This window comes from Schistocerca cancellata, chromosome 4 (assembly GCF_023864275.1).
Source record: "Schistocerca cancellata isolate TAMUIC-IGC-003103 chromosome 4, iqSchCanc2.1, whole genome shotgun sequence".
In the NCBI taxonomy this organism is placed as follows: domain Eukaryota; kingdom Metazoa; phylum Arthropoda; class Insecta; order Orthoptera; family Acrididae; genus Schistocerca; species Schistocerca cancellata.
The window spans coordinates 540,022,776-540,042,161 of NC_064629.1; the positions used below are offsets into that span (position 1 = coordinate 540,022,776).

At 39.3% G+C, this 19,386-nt stretch overlaps 1 protein-coding gene across 1 annotated transcript in view; it reads right to left on the reverse strand.

The window, feature by feature from the left end:
• Positions 1 to 259: 259 nt before the first annotated feature.
• Positions 260 to 19,386, reverse strand: part of LOC126184314 (E3 ubiquitin-protein ligase UBR4-like) — a 128,402-nt gene continuing 109,275 nt past the window's right edge. Inside the window, exons 11-14 of the mRNA XM_049926690.1 lie at positions 17,940 to 18,115; positions 766 to 940; positions 567 to 624; positions 260 to 326 (exon numbers count right to left, since the gene is read on the reverse strand). Coding sequence (XP_049782647.1) covers positions 260 to 326; positions 567 to 624; positions 766 to 940; positions 17,940 to 18,115 — 476 coding nt within the window. The remainder of the gene's footprint in view (positions 327 to 566; positions 625 to 765; positions 941 to 17,939; positions 18,116 to 19,386) is intronic.

Consider the following 19,386-nt stretch of genomic DNA (forward strand, 5'->3'; position numbering starts at 1 on the left):
TCCAATGGTGTAAATAAAGCACAGAAGTAGAAGTCTTTCATTAAACCACATTAAAAACATATTTGTGTCCTACTGTGAAACTTATTATTGATAATCATTACAAAATTATGTTACATAAAATTTGAAACACAGAATTGATAAAACACTAAAGTTGGCAGCCTTCGTAAACAGAGAACAATAGGCATGAAATCTACAGCTTGCTGCTGACAAGGAGGTCAGTTGGTTCTGGGCAAGAAAGAGGGCAGAAATTATTGTTGTGTTACAAAGCATCTTGAGGAGGAATGCTTACATCTGATATCGGGTTGTACCAACCTAAGACTGCATGCCTAATGTGGATTAGCATATTTCATGTGGAAGTAACAACTATTCATGAATGCCTATTACAGAGACCGCCATCTTCAACAGTCATGTTAATCCACATAAACGACTGTGCAATTAAATTACAGCTGTTTTAATACAACACAATGAGCAGAAGGAAGTTTTTTCAAGCACTGCAGACCTATAACACAGGCAGCAATGACCCAACATGCCAACAATGAAAATCTTGCTTACTGCGCTAATGCTACCTTATATGATCAACAACTTTGCTCATAGTCTGAAGTTTCTGCTTTGTTACAAGGCTGACTTTAAGCAGTAATATGATGCACTTTTGTAGAAATGTGTTTAAAAATCAATGTTAAAAGTCGTCATTATGTCAATGGGAAATTGTGGAAAATAGACAGACATTATTCGAAAATGTAACTACAAAACAACACCGGAACTCACCTTGTGTGCTGCTCTTGCTGGACTCTCTATCCAAGTCCCTAATTATACCACATATTGAGGCCAATTGTTGCTCTCCAATTCCTTCCTGGATGCTAGGTACCAATGGCCTTGGTGTTTCTACATTGACCATATATTTGTTGAGGAATCGTATAATTTGTAATCCCAATAACAGGAACTGGAAAAAAAAAAAAAAAAAATTACAGGAAACAATTTCTTAAAGTATCATGTTTTTGCAAGCATAATATTTAAATGTATATAGACTGAAGAGGTGAGTTACAATTTGTACCACGGGTGGGTTCAATTCCCAGCCTTCATACAAATTTTCACTCGCTGCTTCAGTCTACAGGGTGTTACCAAAAGGTACGGCCAAACTTTCAGGAAACATTCCTCACACACAAAGAAAGAAAATATGTTATGTGGACATGTGTCCGGAAACGCTTACTTTCCATGTTAGAGCTCATTTTATTACTTCTCTTCAAATCACATTAATCATGGAATGGAAACACACAGCAACAGAACATACCAGCGTGACTTCAAACACTGTTTTATAGGAAATGTTCAAAATGTCCTTCGTTAGCGAGAATACATGCATCCACCCTCCGTCGCATGGAATCCCTGATGCGCTGATGCAGCCCTGGAGAATGGCGTATTGTATCACAGCAGTCCACAATACGAGCACGAAGAGTCTCTACATTTGGTACCGGGGTTGCGTAGACAAGAGCTTTCAAATGCTTCCATAAATGAAAGTCAAGAGGGTTGAGGTCAGAAGAGTGTGGAGGCCATGGAATTGGTCCGCCTCTACCAATCCATTGGTCACCAAATCTGTTGTTGAGAAGCGTACGAACACTTTGACTGAAATGTGCAGGAGCTCCATCGTGCATGAATCACATGTTGTGTCGTACTTATAAAGGCACATGTTCTAGCAGCAAAGGTAGAGTATCCCGTATGAAATCATGATAACGTGCTCCATTGAGCGTAGGTGGAAGAATATGGGGACCAATCAAGACATCACCAACAATGCCTGTCCAAACGTTTTGTGTTGATGACGTGATTGCACAATTGCGTGCGGATTCTCGTCAGTCCACTCATGTTGATTGTAAAAATTTACAATTTGATCACGTTGGAATGAAGCCTCATCCGTAAAGAGAACATTTGCACTGAAATGAGGATTGACACATTGTTGGATGAACCATCCGCATAAGTGTACCCATGGAGGCCAATCAGCTGCTGATAGTGCCTGCACATGCTGTACATGGTACGGAAACAACTAGTTCTCCCGTAGCACTCTCCATACAGTGACGTGGTCAACGTTATCTTGTACAGCAGCAACTTCTGTTACGCTGACATTAGGGTTATCGTCAAATGCACGAAGAATTGCCTCGTCCATTGCAGGTGTCCTTGTCGTTGTAGGTCTTCCTCAGTCGCGAGTCATAAGTTGGAATGTTCCGTGCTCCCTAAGACGCCGATCAATTGCTTCGAACGTATTCCTGTCAGGACACCTTCGTTCTGGAAATCTGTCTCGATACAACATACCGCGCCACGGCTACTGCCCCGTGCTAATCCATACATCAAATGGGCATCTGCCAACTCCGCACTGACTGCAAAACCACGTTCGTGATGAACACTAACCTGTTGATGCTACGTACTGATGTGCTTGATGCTAGTACTGTAGAGCAATGAGTCGCATGTCAACACAAGCACCGAAGTCAACATTACCTTCCTTCAATTGGGCCAACTGGCGGTGAATCGAGGAAGTACAGTACATACTGACGAAACTAAAATGAGCTCTAACATGGAAATTAAGCGTTTCCGGACACATGTCCACATAACATCTTTTCTTTAGTTGTGTGTGAGGAATGTTTCCTGAAAGTTTGGCCGTACCTTTTTGTAACACCCTGTATATACATATCTGTATGAGACCAGTTAAGTCGCTGAAATTTTGTCACTTCATCTGTATAATATTTAAAGCTTTGCAGCAACAGCCATGAAAAATATCCATCACACTATTGCATAGTTCACTGGAACACTATTCACTAACAATATGCCAGGTGTGTACCCTCATAGAAATATGAAAATGGTTAAATGGATAATTCAAAAACAAAAACTGAAATATATTTGAGTAAGTCCTAGAAGCAATAATGTTGTTCTCTGTTATACACTGACACAATGTGTCTGAATAATATGTAAAAATATTATTGTGGACACAGCAGCATTACCTATTTTAAGGAACACACCGACAGTCAATGAAACTGTATAAGGAATTAGACTGGCCCATTCAATGGGATTTCTGGACTTCAGGTCTATTTGATGTGTGTATGGAGACTGGTTCTGTGACTATCTTCATTAGAATGCATAATATCAATCACAGTCATTTTAAGAATAATTTTAGAATCTTTTGTCTTGACACTGTATATTCCTTTACTGAATGACTGTACAAACATTCCGATCTGCTAATCGACGATTTTTATTAGAGATAGTCACAAGTTCTACAAAACTAAACACATCTCATGTGAAAATTGCACAGTTGCTATATTTAACAAATCTTGGCTAGATGTAGTGTAAAACATACAGCACCTTTAAAATTGTAAACATCTGTAGTATCATAACAATATTTGGTATATGAAATATATGGTTGGTCAGGGAATTTGTAGTTACCCCTTGAGCACCAAAGGGGGAAAGTTACATTGCTACTAAACAATCTTAGATTTCACTACGCAAAATTTTATTCAAAGGAAGTCGTCATTTATATGTCATGCACCAGTTAATTACAATTATTAGATTTCCAATGGTGATACATACAAAATAAGTACAAAATATCCTGTTTTATACGCTATAATGAAAATTTTACAGCTCGAAATATTATTGGAAAAGAAGTCATTATTTATATTTCACCCTAGTTACAAATTATTATAATTACGACAACTCCAAGAATATTTTACACAGAACAAGTAGAGTATTCTGCTTTAGATGCTATTATTATAATCTAAGCAAGACCTAGCTCAGTGTTTCTTCCACATTCACCCAAGGATACTACTTCTAGTTTCTCATTTTCATCATTTGCTCCTTTAAAGCCTGGGTCTACATCACTGTTATCTGTACACAGAAATTCCCCATTGTCTGCGTGTTTATCAGCTTCTTCAAGCAAATGACCCAGTATCTTAGAGTCAAAATCAAAATCATATGGATGGGACTAATTTCCGTAGTAAAAGATAACATTTGCACTAAAAGAGCCACATTGATACAAGCTAACACTCTTCTGACCTACTGCTTGATATTTAACCCAAGATGCCATACTGCAATAAATTCTAAGGGATGGAACAAATATGCAGACATCAGAAAAGAGGCATACACATACACATTCATAATATTTACAACAGCAGTGTCAGTGTCAGAAAATCACTGGAGTTGGGCAATAAATAATTCAGCTATTGTTACCCACACTGTTTGCTACAAAGGTACTCAAGAGAATGTGTCACTCAGGTGTCCAGATTGGCAGGAACTGTGATGAGATAGCAATTGCAATCTTAAGTTTTATGAGAGTATAGCAATCTAGGAGTGAATAGTACCTAATACATCAATCTAAACAGTGAGGTGCTAGAGAGTCAACAACAATAATAAGAAAGGCTGGAACTGTTGTTCAAACAATACATTAGTGGTTTAAAAAACTACACAGTGTGCTACAACTATTTACAGGTAAAGCTGCTGGTTATGGAAATTTTATCCTCAAAAACAGTCACAAAATTTAAAAAAACACCTGCATGTTATGCAATCAATGCCTGCTGAATCTGTATGACTAGTAAGTTGTTTCACTTACTTTCATATCATTGATGTTCCCACAAAACGAATGATGTAAATAAATGGAAACCATTCAGATTTTAGTCAGAACATTATAAGTATTTGGAATATAGGATATTGTTACTGGCAGAAATGATACTGTGAATGTGGATCATGAATTGTGCCTGGATAGCTCCATGGTAAAAATATTACTCATACGAGGCATGGGTCAGATTTGTGTCTTGGCCCAAACTTGGTCTGGTGTATAGTTTAAATCTCTCAGCATATCTCACTACAAATGCTTGTGTGTCTGGTTTCCACCTCATAACATGTTCAAGTGGCAACCTAATTTGACTGACACCTATTGTATTATGTCTTCTGTGATGGTTCAACACTAAGGATGATACCGGTCACCAACTGTCAATGACGAACACTCCATGTGTTACTGAGATGTTATCACACTCCACCGTGACTTACTAAAATACAATATAATGTATGCTGATTTGCCCAACTCCTTAATGTTCTGCGGCTTGTGTATAGTTCTGTGGCTGGAGATTAAGCAATGATGGTGAGGGTTAAAGATTATTTAACTGACTTAGTTCTAAAACCACACTGCACAGTCACGAGCTGCAACCAGATAGAGTGTGGTGGCTCACTAGCTTTGGCATGAAGGCTAGGGACAGGCTTGTTCTTGTTGTCAGTCTGTTACCCACGAGGTGTACTGCACACAACATCTGCAAACGTGCAGGTTGGGCTGAACCATAAATGTTACACCTTTCGTCTATACTGGATGAGACAAGTGCTTTATAAAATAGTTGTAGCTTGGAACTGCCTGCACATAGGACCTACCCACTGAGACACTTTAAAATGCCTAAAGCTAAATGCTTTTACTAAGAAGTTCGTAAAGAGTGGTAATCACATGAGCCTTTGATGAAATATGTGCCCCAGGTTTAGATTAGATTAGATTTACTTTCATTCCAGGAACCTGAAAGACTGATTAAAGTGGAGAATGGTATCATTAAATCGGTGTTCTGGCTCATTAAAAGTGTGACACATATAATTAAAACAAACACATTCTGTTTTATCCACTGAACACTTAAAACCTGTCCTTTGTGTACAATCTTTCAGTTCCTGATTTGTCAACTGTGACTGACGAGTTGTTAAGTGTGATGGGAGGAAGAAAAGTAAAGCATAAGATCACCAACAAACAAATAAGTTTTCACTTTACTCTTCACTTTGTTGGTATGCTATTACAGCAAAACACCTTTTTAACAAATCTCAGGGGACCAAAAAATTTGTTCCTTAAAAGAGGGTTTTCCTTAAATAAGGGTTTAGGTCAAAATGCACTAAATAAGTGTTCCAGAATCAAAATTGGAACCTAGGCTACTTAGGACATATAAATACTCCATAATCACATACAAAAATACAGTGAACATGAAAATGTTTCTTGGCAAATTTAAAATACTTGATATATTTATAATACTTTTTTTTTTTTTTTTTTTTTTTTTTTTCTCCAAGATATTTTGGATGTTAGGTCACATCAAAAGTCATCAACTGGTACCTCGATTTAAAAGGAGAAAATTTTATTTAGCCAATGGCACTCAATGAATTAGATATCACAATAATGAATAAAACTGCTATACTGTCATTATTTATGAAAAAGAATCTAGAAGAGTAGTCTGCTGCTTCCTTCCAGCACAGCGTACTCCTAGAAGTTGTCGTTCCAGCTGGTTAATACTGTTAAGAACTGACTCATCCACAACGAAGGATGAGAAATACCTTCTAACAGTCTCAAGTCCTTCCACAGCTGCAGAAAAACTTGGGTGTTGGTGAGTCCACATCTTCAGCATCATCATCATCATCATCATCATCATCATCATCATCATCATCCTCCTCCTCCTCCTCGTCACCACCACTGTCACCACCAATTTCAGTTTTGTCACCAATATCAGCAGCAAACAGCTCACTCATGTCCATAGTGGGTGTAGAAGTAAGCACATTATCATCACACGAAATAAAATCTCGTAATTTCACAGTCTCAGGAACATCTATAACATTCCAATCTTCTTCAGGAATATCGTCCTCCACAAACAATGTTGCACCACAGCCAGCATTTGCAAAGCAGTTTATGACAGTCTGCTGTGTGACTGCATTCCAAGCGGCAACAAACATATGCATGGCCTGTAAAATATTCAATTTCATAACTTGCTTCCTCTGCACGAATGAAATTGATTTCTGCACTACAGCCATTCTATATTTAGCTTTAACTGAATGGATTGTGCCTAAGTCCAGTGGTTTCAAGTGACTTGTGCAGTTAGCAGGAAGGTACACAACACTTATATTTCTTAAAAATGAGCTATCTTTGGGATGAGCAGGGCATCTATCTACCATAAGTACAATCTTTCTTCCTGCTGCACTAATCTGAGTCCAAGCTCCTCAGAAACCTTATAAAAATATCTGTCATCATCCAGGCATTTTTTTAAACTCATATTTGCACGGAAGTGTCTTTATGTTCTTAAAACACTGCAGAGTTTTAAATTTACCAATAATTAATGATGGCAACTTTTCACTTCCGTCATTGTTCACGCACAATAATGCTGTCATTCTCTCTTTACTTTTTCGTCCCCCATGACATTTTTCACCCTTAATTGAAAGTGTTTTAGATGGAAGGAGGTTATAAAATACACCAGTCTCATCGGAATTAAAAATATTTTTGGAATCATACCTTTGAATCAGACGTGGCAAAGTATAACTTCTCCAATGTTCCACACTTTCATTGTCCACAGACGCACTTTCTCCACTTAAATTTTGGGTTGAGAGATTCTGACATTTTTTAAAAGGAACTAGCCACCAGTCAGATGAACTGAAGTTCTCATATCCCATCCTCAGTGCAATTTCTCGCACCTTCTCACACAACACTTTTCCACCTATGGGAATATTTGCGGCTCTTATTCCCTGAAACCAGTCTAAAAGGGCAGTTTCTACAGCTTTGAAAGACGACACAAATATTCTTCCTTTTTGATGAACATGAACCGTGTGCTTCTAAATTTAATAAAGCCTCCTTATTTTTTATTATTCCGCACAAAGATGATGGCATCAAATCGTACTTCTTTGCAATGTTGCATAATTTCATACAGGCATTGCGATTCTCTTCAAAACACCAAATAATTGTTAGCTTCTGCTGTATCGTCACTTTTCTTCATTTGCTGGCCATATTACATGTACAAAAACAGTATTGTAAGTAGACTACACAACTACAGTATACACTTAATGCTTTCACTTTATAACGTCAGACACAACAGCTGGAGCGTATCCGAACACTAACGCGGACATCGATTTTAAGAATGCAAATGATCAAAGCCTAACGTTACGATTTAATGTCCGAAAACTAGAAGTGCAGCTGCAGACCCTATTTTAATTTGTGAATTGTAACACACACATTCCTTAAAAGCGGGATTTAAAAGAAAGAGCGATTCATTAAAACCGAATTTCAGGAACACTGTTTTTTATGGTGTTATTGCCGGGACCAATGAAAGTATTCCTTAAAAGTGGGATTTCCTTAAAAGCGGGTTTGTTAATACGGAGTTTTACTGTAATGGCAATGGTGAACACGGTTATACTTAAAATGCTCCCTTGAGGGACACCATTCTCCTATATAAAAATTTCTTGACCATGCTCTCCTATTTGGTATTAAACTGATTGCTCTGTATGGAAAGATTCAATAAAATTAACAATCTTCCATGGAAGCTCCAGTTATGAAGCTGGCTGAGTATGCTGGACCTCCAGGCTGTGTCATATGCCTTTTCAATATCAAAGAATAACCCTACAAGGTACTATCCATGTAGCAAAACAGACAGTCACTAACTATCTGTTCATGGGTTTTTTCTATGCCGTTTATAAGGACAGCACTAAGAAAACTGCCTGTGGAAGTACGTTACACTTTATTATGGCTGGCTAATTAGCTTTTATTGAATTAGGCACAATACTTATATGTGACACAGATACATCACAACACTGTTTTTCAGTGTAGTCATTAGTCTCTGTAAACAATGGCTGGAACATTATACCAATTGCTCAAATTCTCAATGACAGAAATCCACTCCTTGGTCACAGAGCCATTTGAGTACTGCTGTATGAACATCCTCGCTGTCAGAAAATCTGAGACTGCTGCAAATCAATTCCGTGAATGTCTGGAAATTGTCGTTTTTGGTTTGATGTCTATGGCTTTACCTCCTGATCAGTATCACCCACATCTGAACAGTCCTGATCAAATTGTGGGAACCATTTCACGACAGATGGAGTCGACACTGCATTTGGTCCATATACAGTGGAATCTCATTAACACATTTTTGAAAGGACCACACATTTTGAATGCCATAAGCATGAAAACATACTTCCAAAACATACATATTTTTGTAATGATTCGATTTTGTCAGTGAAAACGCAGAATTAAGGGTACCATAGTTGGAGTAATGTGCCATCACATAACACCCACTTTCTGACACGGCACCTCAATAAATTATGATTCAAAAGGCACTTTTCAAGAACACATTCAGAATATTGCACCCAGAAACTCTCAAAATTACTTGTTACTATGCTAGAGGCAAAAATGTGTTAAATACAGCAGCACTGACTAAATCCTATACGATACAACATTTTTTATATATCAGACATGTATACTTCTGCCCTCATCCAACCAAAGTGTAGGAATGTCATGTGGCACAAGAATGTAACCTCCACCATCCAAAATATGTACATACCTGGTATGTGATGCAGAAAAAATAAAATATGCTAAAATTGCACTTTTTATTACACTTCTAAAAACAAACCAAAGTCATTCATTTAGCATCACTCCATTAGTGAATCAGTATAGTAACTGAATAGGGGTTGTCATTTCAACAAACTACTATTATATCATACATCACATTAGCCTAATTACATAACACAGTAAGATAAAAGATACAAGTTTAAAAAATATATCAAGAGCTGACTGTTCCTTTTGTATTAATTTTAATGATGTATTGTCCAGCTTAGTAAATACATTCATCACTTCTTCGACGACTGCAAAACTCAAAACATAGGCTTAACTGTGTCTATTGCTTCGACAGCTTCTAACATTTTAGGAACTGGAAAAGGTTCTGATTCATCCATGTCTTCACTTTCTTCTTGTATCTCTGCCATCTGTTCCTGCAGGACTCCATGACAGACAGAAACACCATCACATTAAACATGAATATCGTAGGTCAGGTAGTCAGTCTTTTCTTCTTTCGCCATCATTTGCTGCAATTCCTGCATCTTCTGTAAGTATCCAATAAAAGCCAGCTTTCTTGAAGCAGCTCAAGATTGTGCTTTTTTTGTACAGCATTCCAAGCATCTCTCACAATATGCATAGCATGTAAGTTTTTAGCCTTTCTCATCGTAGTATCAAGACAGGTCTGCCTCTGCTGTACAAGTAACATTTTATATTTTTGTTTCAAGCATTTTATAATGCCTTGGTCAAGTTGCTGAATGTGGCTTGTATATTTGGGATGAAGAAACACTAAATTTATATTACACAGGAACGACATATCTTGGGATGCACTGCACAATGGTCAATAAACAGGAGGATTTTCCTATTCCTAATACACAGCCTCGCCTCCTAGGCAAGCATGAATTGTTCGAGTACGGTAGTTATTACCCATGAGTTCACATTAGACACATATTTACATGGAAATGTCTGCACATTTTTCAAGCATCTTTGATTCTTTTGTCTTTCCACTTATTAGTGGCACCAAATCTTCTGCCATGGCATTTTCCTCCTTTAAACTCAAGAACTTTGTCAAGCAAAAGGTGAAAAAATACGTCCATTTCATGGGCATTGAAAACATCATTGGAAATATAATTTTCTATGATTGATGGAACACTTATTTTTCCATGACTGAACAGTGTCATGTTCATGCTTCCAGCATCACCCCAAACACATTTATACACTAAATTATGTGTGTTTTTTGAACCTTCTCATCCAACTACTGGATGTTTTGAAATCTGAGTGTCCCAACTTTTGTGCCAAATATATTGCCTTAGCACAAAGCACAGTGCCATCAACTGGAATATTCGAAACAAGAGCTTGTTTTCACCATTTCAGTAAAAGTGACTGTCATGTACTCGTTTTCATTTGGAACGTCATCCTTTCAAATGTGCTGCTTCAATTATTTATCATTTGCTGACTATTATATTTGATGTTGATGGACAAATGATGAATTTTCACATAATGTGAACACATTTCATGTGAGGATATTTGACCAGTTTCTGAATACTGACTGAATTACGCACTATTTGGTTTTGTTTGGTCGCTACAAAAGTCTGAAGTAGACAGAGCTACTGCCAATCTATACAAAACATTTGTACAGTAGCAAAAGTTTTGTACGACTCATGAAGTTGCCAGCACTGAACAACACCTCTCCATGTACGTTTCTGCTTCCCGTGGCCTTAAGCGTCTTACTCCCACCACTTGCAGAACTCTCAGCAGCAAACGTTGTAGCAGCCAAACAGCACCAATACCGCCAAACTTGAAAACACACAGCGGTGAGGGAAAGCATTCAACCGAATCATTTAACATGCATTTAAAGAACTGGAACCACCAAAATAGGCCATAACATGAAGGAAAATACAATTATGAGGAACATACTAATGAGATTCCACTGTATCACCAGAATTCCATGGTGAATCTGTGTGCAACTCAGATACTCCTCCCCACAAGTATCATACTGTCCCGTATACTTCAACTTTGGATAACATTTTCACCTGCCATGTCATTTCACTCCAATGTAACGTACCTATATCCACACCATAACAGAACTGTGTCTGCAGGAAACTCTGACCATGCACACTATTATGACAATGCAATATTCTTGCTGCACAGCAGTCTTAGCATGGGACAACAAGTGTAACTTACTTTTTGAAGTCCCCTCATACATGCCTTTCCTAGTTTTAGGAGAGGTACAATTACAAGACTCCTTCCATGAATGAGGGCATAGTCCCTATGGCCATATACCATTGTCTGAACATGCTATACATAACAGCATCTTGTCCTGGGGCTTCTTTCTGAAGGAATGTAGGCTCTTTTCTGTGACTACATGTTACATTATGTCTGTGCTACACTATGTGATCAAAAGCATCCAGAAACCTTGTTGAAAATGACTTCCAAGTTCACGGTGCTCTCCATCGGCAATGCTGGAATTCAATATGGTGTTGGCCCACCCTTAGCCTTGGTGACAGCCTCCACTCTCGCAGGTATATGTTCAATCAAGTGCTGGAAGGTTTCTTGGGGAATGGCAGCCCATTCTTCACAGAGTGCTGCACTGAGAAGAGGTATCTATTTCAGTCAGTGAGGCCTGGCACAAAGTCGGCGTTCCAAAACATCCCAAAGGTCTTCTATAGGATTCAGGTCAGGACTCTGCAAGCCAGGCCATTACAGGGATAGTATTGTCATGTAACCACTCCGGCACAGGCCACACATTATGAACAGGTGCTCGATCATGTTGAAAGATGCAACTGCCATCCCTGAATTGCTCTTCAACAGTGGGAAGCAAGAAGGTGCTCAAAACATCGATGTAGGCCTCTGCTGTGATAGTGCCACACAAAACAGTAAGGGGTTCAAGCCCCATACATGAAAACCACAGCCACACCATAACACCACTGCCTCTGAATTTTACCGTTGGCACTACACACACTGGCAGACGACATTCACTGGGCATACGCCATACCCACACCCTATCATTGGATTGCCACAGTGTGTACCGCGGTTCTTCACTCCACACGACGTTTTTCCACTGTTCACTCATCCAATGTTTATGATCCTTACACCAAGTGAAGCGTCATTTGGCATTTACCAGTATGATGTGTGGCTTACGAGCAGCCGCTCGACCATGAAATCCAAGTTTTCTCACCTCCCACCAAACTGTCATAGTACTTGCAGTGGATCTTGATGCAGTTTAGAATTCCTGTGTGATGGTCTGGATAGATGTCTTGTCTACTACACATTACAACCATCTGCAACTGTCGGCGGTCTCTGCCAGTCAAGAGACGAGGTCGGTCTGTACGCTTTTGTACTTTACGTGTCCCTTCATGTTTCCACTTCACTATCACATCGGAAACAGTGGACCTAGGGGTGTTTAGGAGTGTGTAAATCTTGCGTACAGATGTATGACAAGTGAGATCCAATCACCCGACCACATTCTAAGTCCTCGAGTTCCATCTGCTCTCTCACGATGTCTAATGACAACTGAGGTTGCTGATATGAAGTACCTGGCAATAGGTGGCAGCACAATGCACCTAATATGAAAAACACGTTTTTGGGGGTGTCCGGATACTTTTGATCACATAGTGTGTGTCAGGTTGACAAATCAAAATAATCCCATTATTCATTCTGGCAGTAAAAAACGTCAATCTTACTTTATTAGAAACCCTCGTTATCAACTTCCATATTCTTGAGGCTGGTGTGGAATGTATTTCATGAACTCTTGCTACAATCTCTTCCTCTTGACTTTAATTGTTCACCATACCTTTGCTTTCTCAACCCAAAAGGCTGTTAGGTTCACTCCTGATGGTCTAACCTTAAATCTTTACAGTGCTTCTCATTTGATCCTAACTGAATGTTGGCATTAGGGAGTTCTACTGTCTTTGGTACAGATACCTTAGCTGCACGGTCGCTCACACTTTTAACATGATCCACCCACTCCTAGATTCTGTCTCTCTGTTCTAACTTACTAACTGGCAACAGTTTCCAGTACACTAAGCTGAGCTATTTCAGCGACTACCTTTTGGGTTCTCTTCTGTCTGGAAAATGTATCCAGAAAGGGATGTGATCATTTGAGTGAAGCAAGTGTCCACTTCCCATTCTCCTCCACTTATCTGTAAGGGCAGAGGACAGAAAGTACACTCAATCACCAGGAATGTGCTTGTGGTGAATCTTAAATGTGCTGCTTGAATCCTGTTCACAAATGGTGTCTTCTGATACAATGAGACTCTCAAAATAGTGACCCCTGGGGTACATGTGTAAGAACCCGAAAGCACATCACATGATGTACCTTAAAATCCTCAATAAGTAGGAATAGTCTGGGGAGGTGGTTAATTAGGTGGGAAGCACACTTAGCAGAGGCGATTTTCAGCAGAATGACAACAGCTACTGCCTTCAAGCCAGTTGTGTAGGAGACAGGTAAGAAGTGGTATGTGTTACTAAAGAATAATGCTTTGTCACCACCAAGCTTATCTTGCCTGTCGGAAAAGTAGGTTCCTTCAACAGTGCACATCATCTTTTTCATGTGTGTAATCTTGCAGACACAGATACAGTGGTTTTTTCTGTGTGTGTGTGTGTGTGTGTGTGTGTGTGTGTGTGGGCGGGCGCGCGTGAGCGTGCACTTTTTTTTTGGGGGGGGGGGAGATTTTATATGGCGGCTTTTTAATTATAAAGTAAATATATATACTGTGGCACCACTATGAGTCATATTTTCTGTTTGTGGCCTACAAGAAATATTATGTAGTATCATCATCATGCATAGGGGAAGAGAAATTGCAACAAAATACAAAATTAAGTGGACTACTGACGTAATGAAGTCAGTAACTCAGAGAGAACAAATAAGATTGCACTAATTCCCCCAAATAGTGAAAAGCAAATACTGTCATATTAGCCAGTATCTACAGATGGGAGTCAAATTGACTCCACATCGTTCCTCGGATTCATATTGCTGTACTTACGTCAACCACACCTTGCTATCAGTACCTTCAAATTAATCTTTTCTCAGTCTGCACTGTGCAGCAACGAGGTTCGGTACCTGTTTCTTAGTGGGGTTTTTGTTGCTGAATTTAGTGATGTACCAGGTGATCAAAAAGTCAGTATAAATTTGAAAACTGAATAATGTAGATAGAGAGGTACAAATTGACACACATGCTTGGAATGACATGGGGTTTTATTAGAACAAAAAAATACAAAAGTTCAAATAATGCCCGACAGATGGCGCTTCATCTGATCAGAATAGCAATAATTAGCATAACAAAGTAAGACAAAGCAAAGATGATGATCTTTACAGGAAATGCTCAATATTACCACCATCATTCCTCAACAATAGCTGTAGTTGAGGAATAATGTTGTGAACAACACTGTAAAGCATGTCCGGAGTTATGGTGAGGCATTGTCATCGGATGTTGTCTTTCAGCACCCCTAGAGATGTCGGTCGATCACAATACACTTGCGACTTCAGGTAACCCCAAAGCCAATAATCGCACGGACGTAGGTCTGGGGACCTGGCAGGCCAAGCATGATGAAAGTGGTGGCTGAGCACACAATCATCACCAAACGACGCGCCCAAGAGATCTTTCATGTGTCTAGCAATATGGGGTGGAGCCCCATCCTGCATAAACATCGTACGTTCCAGCAGGTGTTTATCAGCCAGGCTGGGGATGATGCGATTCTGTAACATATTGGCATACCTCTCACCCGTCATGGTAGCAGTTACAAAACCAGAATCACGCATTTCCTCGAAGAAAAGAGGCCTGATAACAGTAGATGTGGTAAATCCAACCCATACCGTGACTTTCTCATCGTGCAATGGAGTTTCCACGACAGTTCTAGGATTTTCGGTAGCCCAAATTCTGCAGTTGTGGGCATTGTGTGCGGAGCGTGTAATGAGCTTCGTTGGTCCACAACACATTACTCAACCAATCGTCATCTTCCGCCATCTTTTGAAACGCCCACACCGCAAATGCCCTCCGCTTCACTAAATCGCCAGGTAACAGTTCATGATGCCGATGGATTTTGTACAGATAGCATCAGAGGGTACGCCTCAGTGCCAAGCAAACAATAGTGTATGGAATGCTGGTGGGATGTGTGACTGCACGAGCACTGACTTTCCCGTGCATATACGAACCCGCTACAGTCTCCATTTCTTCCTGAACTGTCTCAGCAGCATTACGCCTTGTGCTTGGTCGGCCACTACAGGGTCTATCGTCTAAACAACCCGTGGCTTCGAACTTCGAAATCATTCTCGCCACAGCTGCATCTGTCAACAGACCTTTACCCATTCGAATCCCCTTCCTATGGCGATAGGATCATAACGCTGAACTAGCACATTCCCCATTATGATAATACAGCTTCACTAAAAGCGCCTTTTCAGGTAACGTCAACATGCTGTGACTTCTGGTGCATCTGATTCTCTCTCTCATTACAGCTTCTTTTATACACGATTGTCATGCACAGTCACTGACGTTTTGCTGTCCAGCACCATCTGTCGGACATTTTGTGAACTTTGTTTCTTTTTGGTTCTAATAAAACCCCATGTCCAAGCATGTGTGTCAATTTTTACCTCTATCTACATTATTCCATGGTTTATTAAGTTTCCAAATTTATACTGACTTTTTGGTCACCTGGTATTTTACAGTCAGTTTAACTCCACATCTCTGATTGCATAACAAAAAACTGTAAAGACTCATGCTTAATTTATTTCCTTAGGAAAAGATTTTAATTATTTAAACACAACAAAATATCCAGAATGAGATTTTCACTCTGCAGCGGAGTGTGCGCTGATATGAAACTTCCTGGCAGATTAAAACTGTGTGCCCGACCGAGACTCGAACTCGGGACCTTTGCCTTTCGCGGGCAAGTGCTCTACCACTGAGCTACCGAAGCACGACTCACGTCCGGTACTCACAGCTTTACTTCTGCCAGTACCTCGTCTCCTACCTTCCAAACTTTACAGAAGCTCTCCTGCGAACCTTGCAGAACTAGCACTCCTGAAAGAAAGGATATTGCGGAGACATGGCTTAGCCACAGCCTGGGGGATGTTTCCAGAATGAGATTTTCACTCTGCAGCGGAAACATCCCCCAGGCTGTGGCTAAGCCATGTCTCCGCAATATCCTTTCTTTCAGGAGTGCTAGTTCTGCAAGGTTCGCAGGAGAGCTTCTGTAAAGTTTGGAAGGTAGGAGACGAGGTACTGGCAGAAGTAAAGCTGTGAGTACCGGACGTGAGTCGTGCTTCGGTAGCTCAGTGGTAGAGCACTTGCCCGCGAAAGGCAAAGGTCCCGAGTTCGAGTCTCGGTCGGGCACACAGTTTTAATCTGCCAGGAAGTTTCACAACAAAATATCTTTTAACCACTAAACCTCATATTCACGATGATGTGAGATCATCAATCATGAAGATTCTTCATCAAGAAGAGGAGCAAACAGTATCAGCTGGAGATAAGATGGAACTAAAAAATATTGCACTATATGTCCCAAGAAACTAAAAAGGGAAACACATACAACACAAAAATGTTATAATCATCTAATCTGTGGACAGTGTTAATCACCTGTGTGTCACGATTGTATCTGACATGACATTTGTTTTCTAACAGAGTATTAATTTTCATTATTTATACCTGATATAGTGACAAAGAATGCTTACTGCTTTCTAAGGAATGAATGATTCATTATGTGAAGTTCCTCTCTGATAACTGCATATTTTTATAACACTAGCAACAGTTTTTATGCCTTAGGAATATTTTGGTGTTAAATAGGCTTTGATTTATCAAATGTGATAACTTCCTTCCCAAAGTCTTCTTAACTCTCCTAATAATACAAAAAATAAAGAAAAGTTGTGATAGTAAGGAGTAAAAGACACACAGAATATACGGAGTCAATTTGACTCTGCGTCTGTAGTTTCACATCTGTAGTCACAGGTTAATCCTGTTGAATGGACATCCGCAACCGAGCATTTTAGTGAATTTGAAAACAAATCACTTCAGCTGTAAAAAGCTTGTATTTTTTCAATATCAAAACCAGTTTCAGGTTAACAGATGCCCATAATCAGGTGTAATATTACCAAATACAAGAAAGAGAAAACGCTAAGGTAAAACTTTTCACAAATCCTTGTAAGCATAAAGCAATAAACACTAATAAGAACTATCTTAGCTAACACTCTACCTGTGGTTGGGCTAACTGCAGTGAAAAATATAAGAAACATCACAAAACAGCTGTGACTGGGGAACCAACTAGTTACAGTGAACATAAAAGAGAGAATATTTTGTTGTATATTAAATTGCTACTATAATATCAAGAAATAGTAATGAATTCGCATTACTTTACGAAAGCTGCCACTTGTGTAAGTAAGGTTTAAATATATGTACTACCTACTAGTCCATATCATAGGAGCACATGATTATTAAACACACTCCAAATTTTGTATACTACAATGTCTGCAACATCACTATAGTTTTACTTAGCACAGTCCTATTAGAGGTGGGAAGGACCTGTCTTCCTTCGACTGTGAACTATCTCAACCAATATTGTATACTGAACCTTTGGATTTGTAGTTTCATGCTTAAACCAATGTGCCAACAATCCAACAAATAATATCAGTTATATTTTTTTGGCATTAGAAGTCACTTACAGCATCAGGTCCCTTTGACGGAATGTGTGTGTGACATGGGCCACCTGTCCCTCCCGTACCAGTTGCACCTGGTCCATCTTGCTTCTCTCTACTGCTTTCTGACAAAGCAGCAACTGAAGATTCAGGGGCCAAGGTTTCCTCAAGCCAAAGACCCAATATAGGTTCACTGTCTTCATCTGGAAAATAACAGCAAACGAAGGAAGAGTAAAGAAAAGTGAAACCATGGCTCTTTTGGCTGACCCAGCTAAAACTCAAAATTAAATATTTTCATATTAATATCAATCATCCTCAGCAAATAGGCTTCAGATTTCATCCAACACAATTATTCATTCACCACTGCATACATAGAAACATCTATGAGGTTTTTATACATCTAGTTTACCAGCAAAGTACCTACAAAGAAAATGGCATGACCATAGAGGAATAACAACAGATGGAGAAGAAATTGATGTTCATCATCTTGAGCTCCACAGCTTTTACTTGCTAATATTAATCAGAAAGCACCACAGTGGTTTTGATGCATGTTTATTAGGTCACAAATGGTTTTGGTGAAAGATGATCAAATTACACTACTAAGAGTCTTCATAAAAAAATCCCCACACAGTTGTGCCAGTATCATGATTTAATGAGTCTAGTTATCTTAAGTAACATTAAAGGAAAATTCTGGAACATGACGATCACACGAACATTCTGTCAACTGCCTGGCAGATGCATGGTGAACAGTGAGTGCAGGAAAACAGGAGACTGACTATGAAAGTTGGCATCTACATTGAGTGCTATGAGAGGGAAAACAACATGAACATAATGTTAAATGAAGGTATGGGAAGGAAAATCAGCATTGGGAAGAACAACAGTTGAACCTCTAGAGCTTAAGGAATGGCAGAAACGGTAGAAAAGCAGTTGAGAAAAGGGTAGAAGAGCATGACTACAGAAGAGTAGATCAGGCAAAGATGGACAAATAAATCAAACAAGGCAAGAAGAATCATAGTTAAGGACAACAAAAAACTAAAATCCTGTAAGAAAACTAGAAGGAAAAATTAAACACAAACAACGTGAAAAAGGAAGAGAACAAATAATCTAGGAAAGGAAAACAGAAAGTACAACCCAAAGGTAAGTGGGCAAACTATAACAATGGAACACTAAAGATAGTGGGGGAGGAGGAGTGGGGTGCAAAAAATTGAAGTAGGCAAAAATTTAGAACTGGAGAAATGGCAGGAACTGAGGTCATGGATAGAGGAAAAGTGTGTCATAAGCAGGAGATCAATGTCACTGGCAGACACTTCTGAGATCTGCTATTTTACTTTAAGTAGTAGTAGTAGTAGTAGTAGTAGTAGGAGGAGGAGGAGGAGGAGGAGGATGATCATCATCCCAAGTCATGTCTACTTTGTTTAGGTGTGACTAATATGATATGGAAAAACTTGCAGTGGGATTAGTTCAATAATACCAA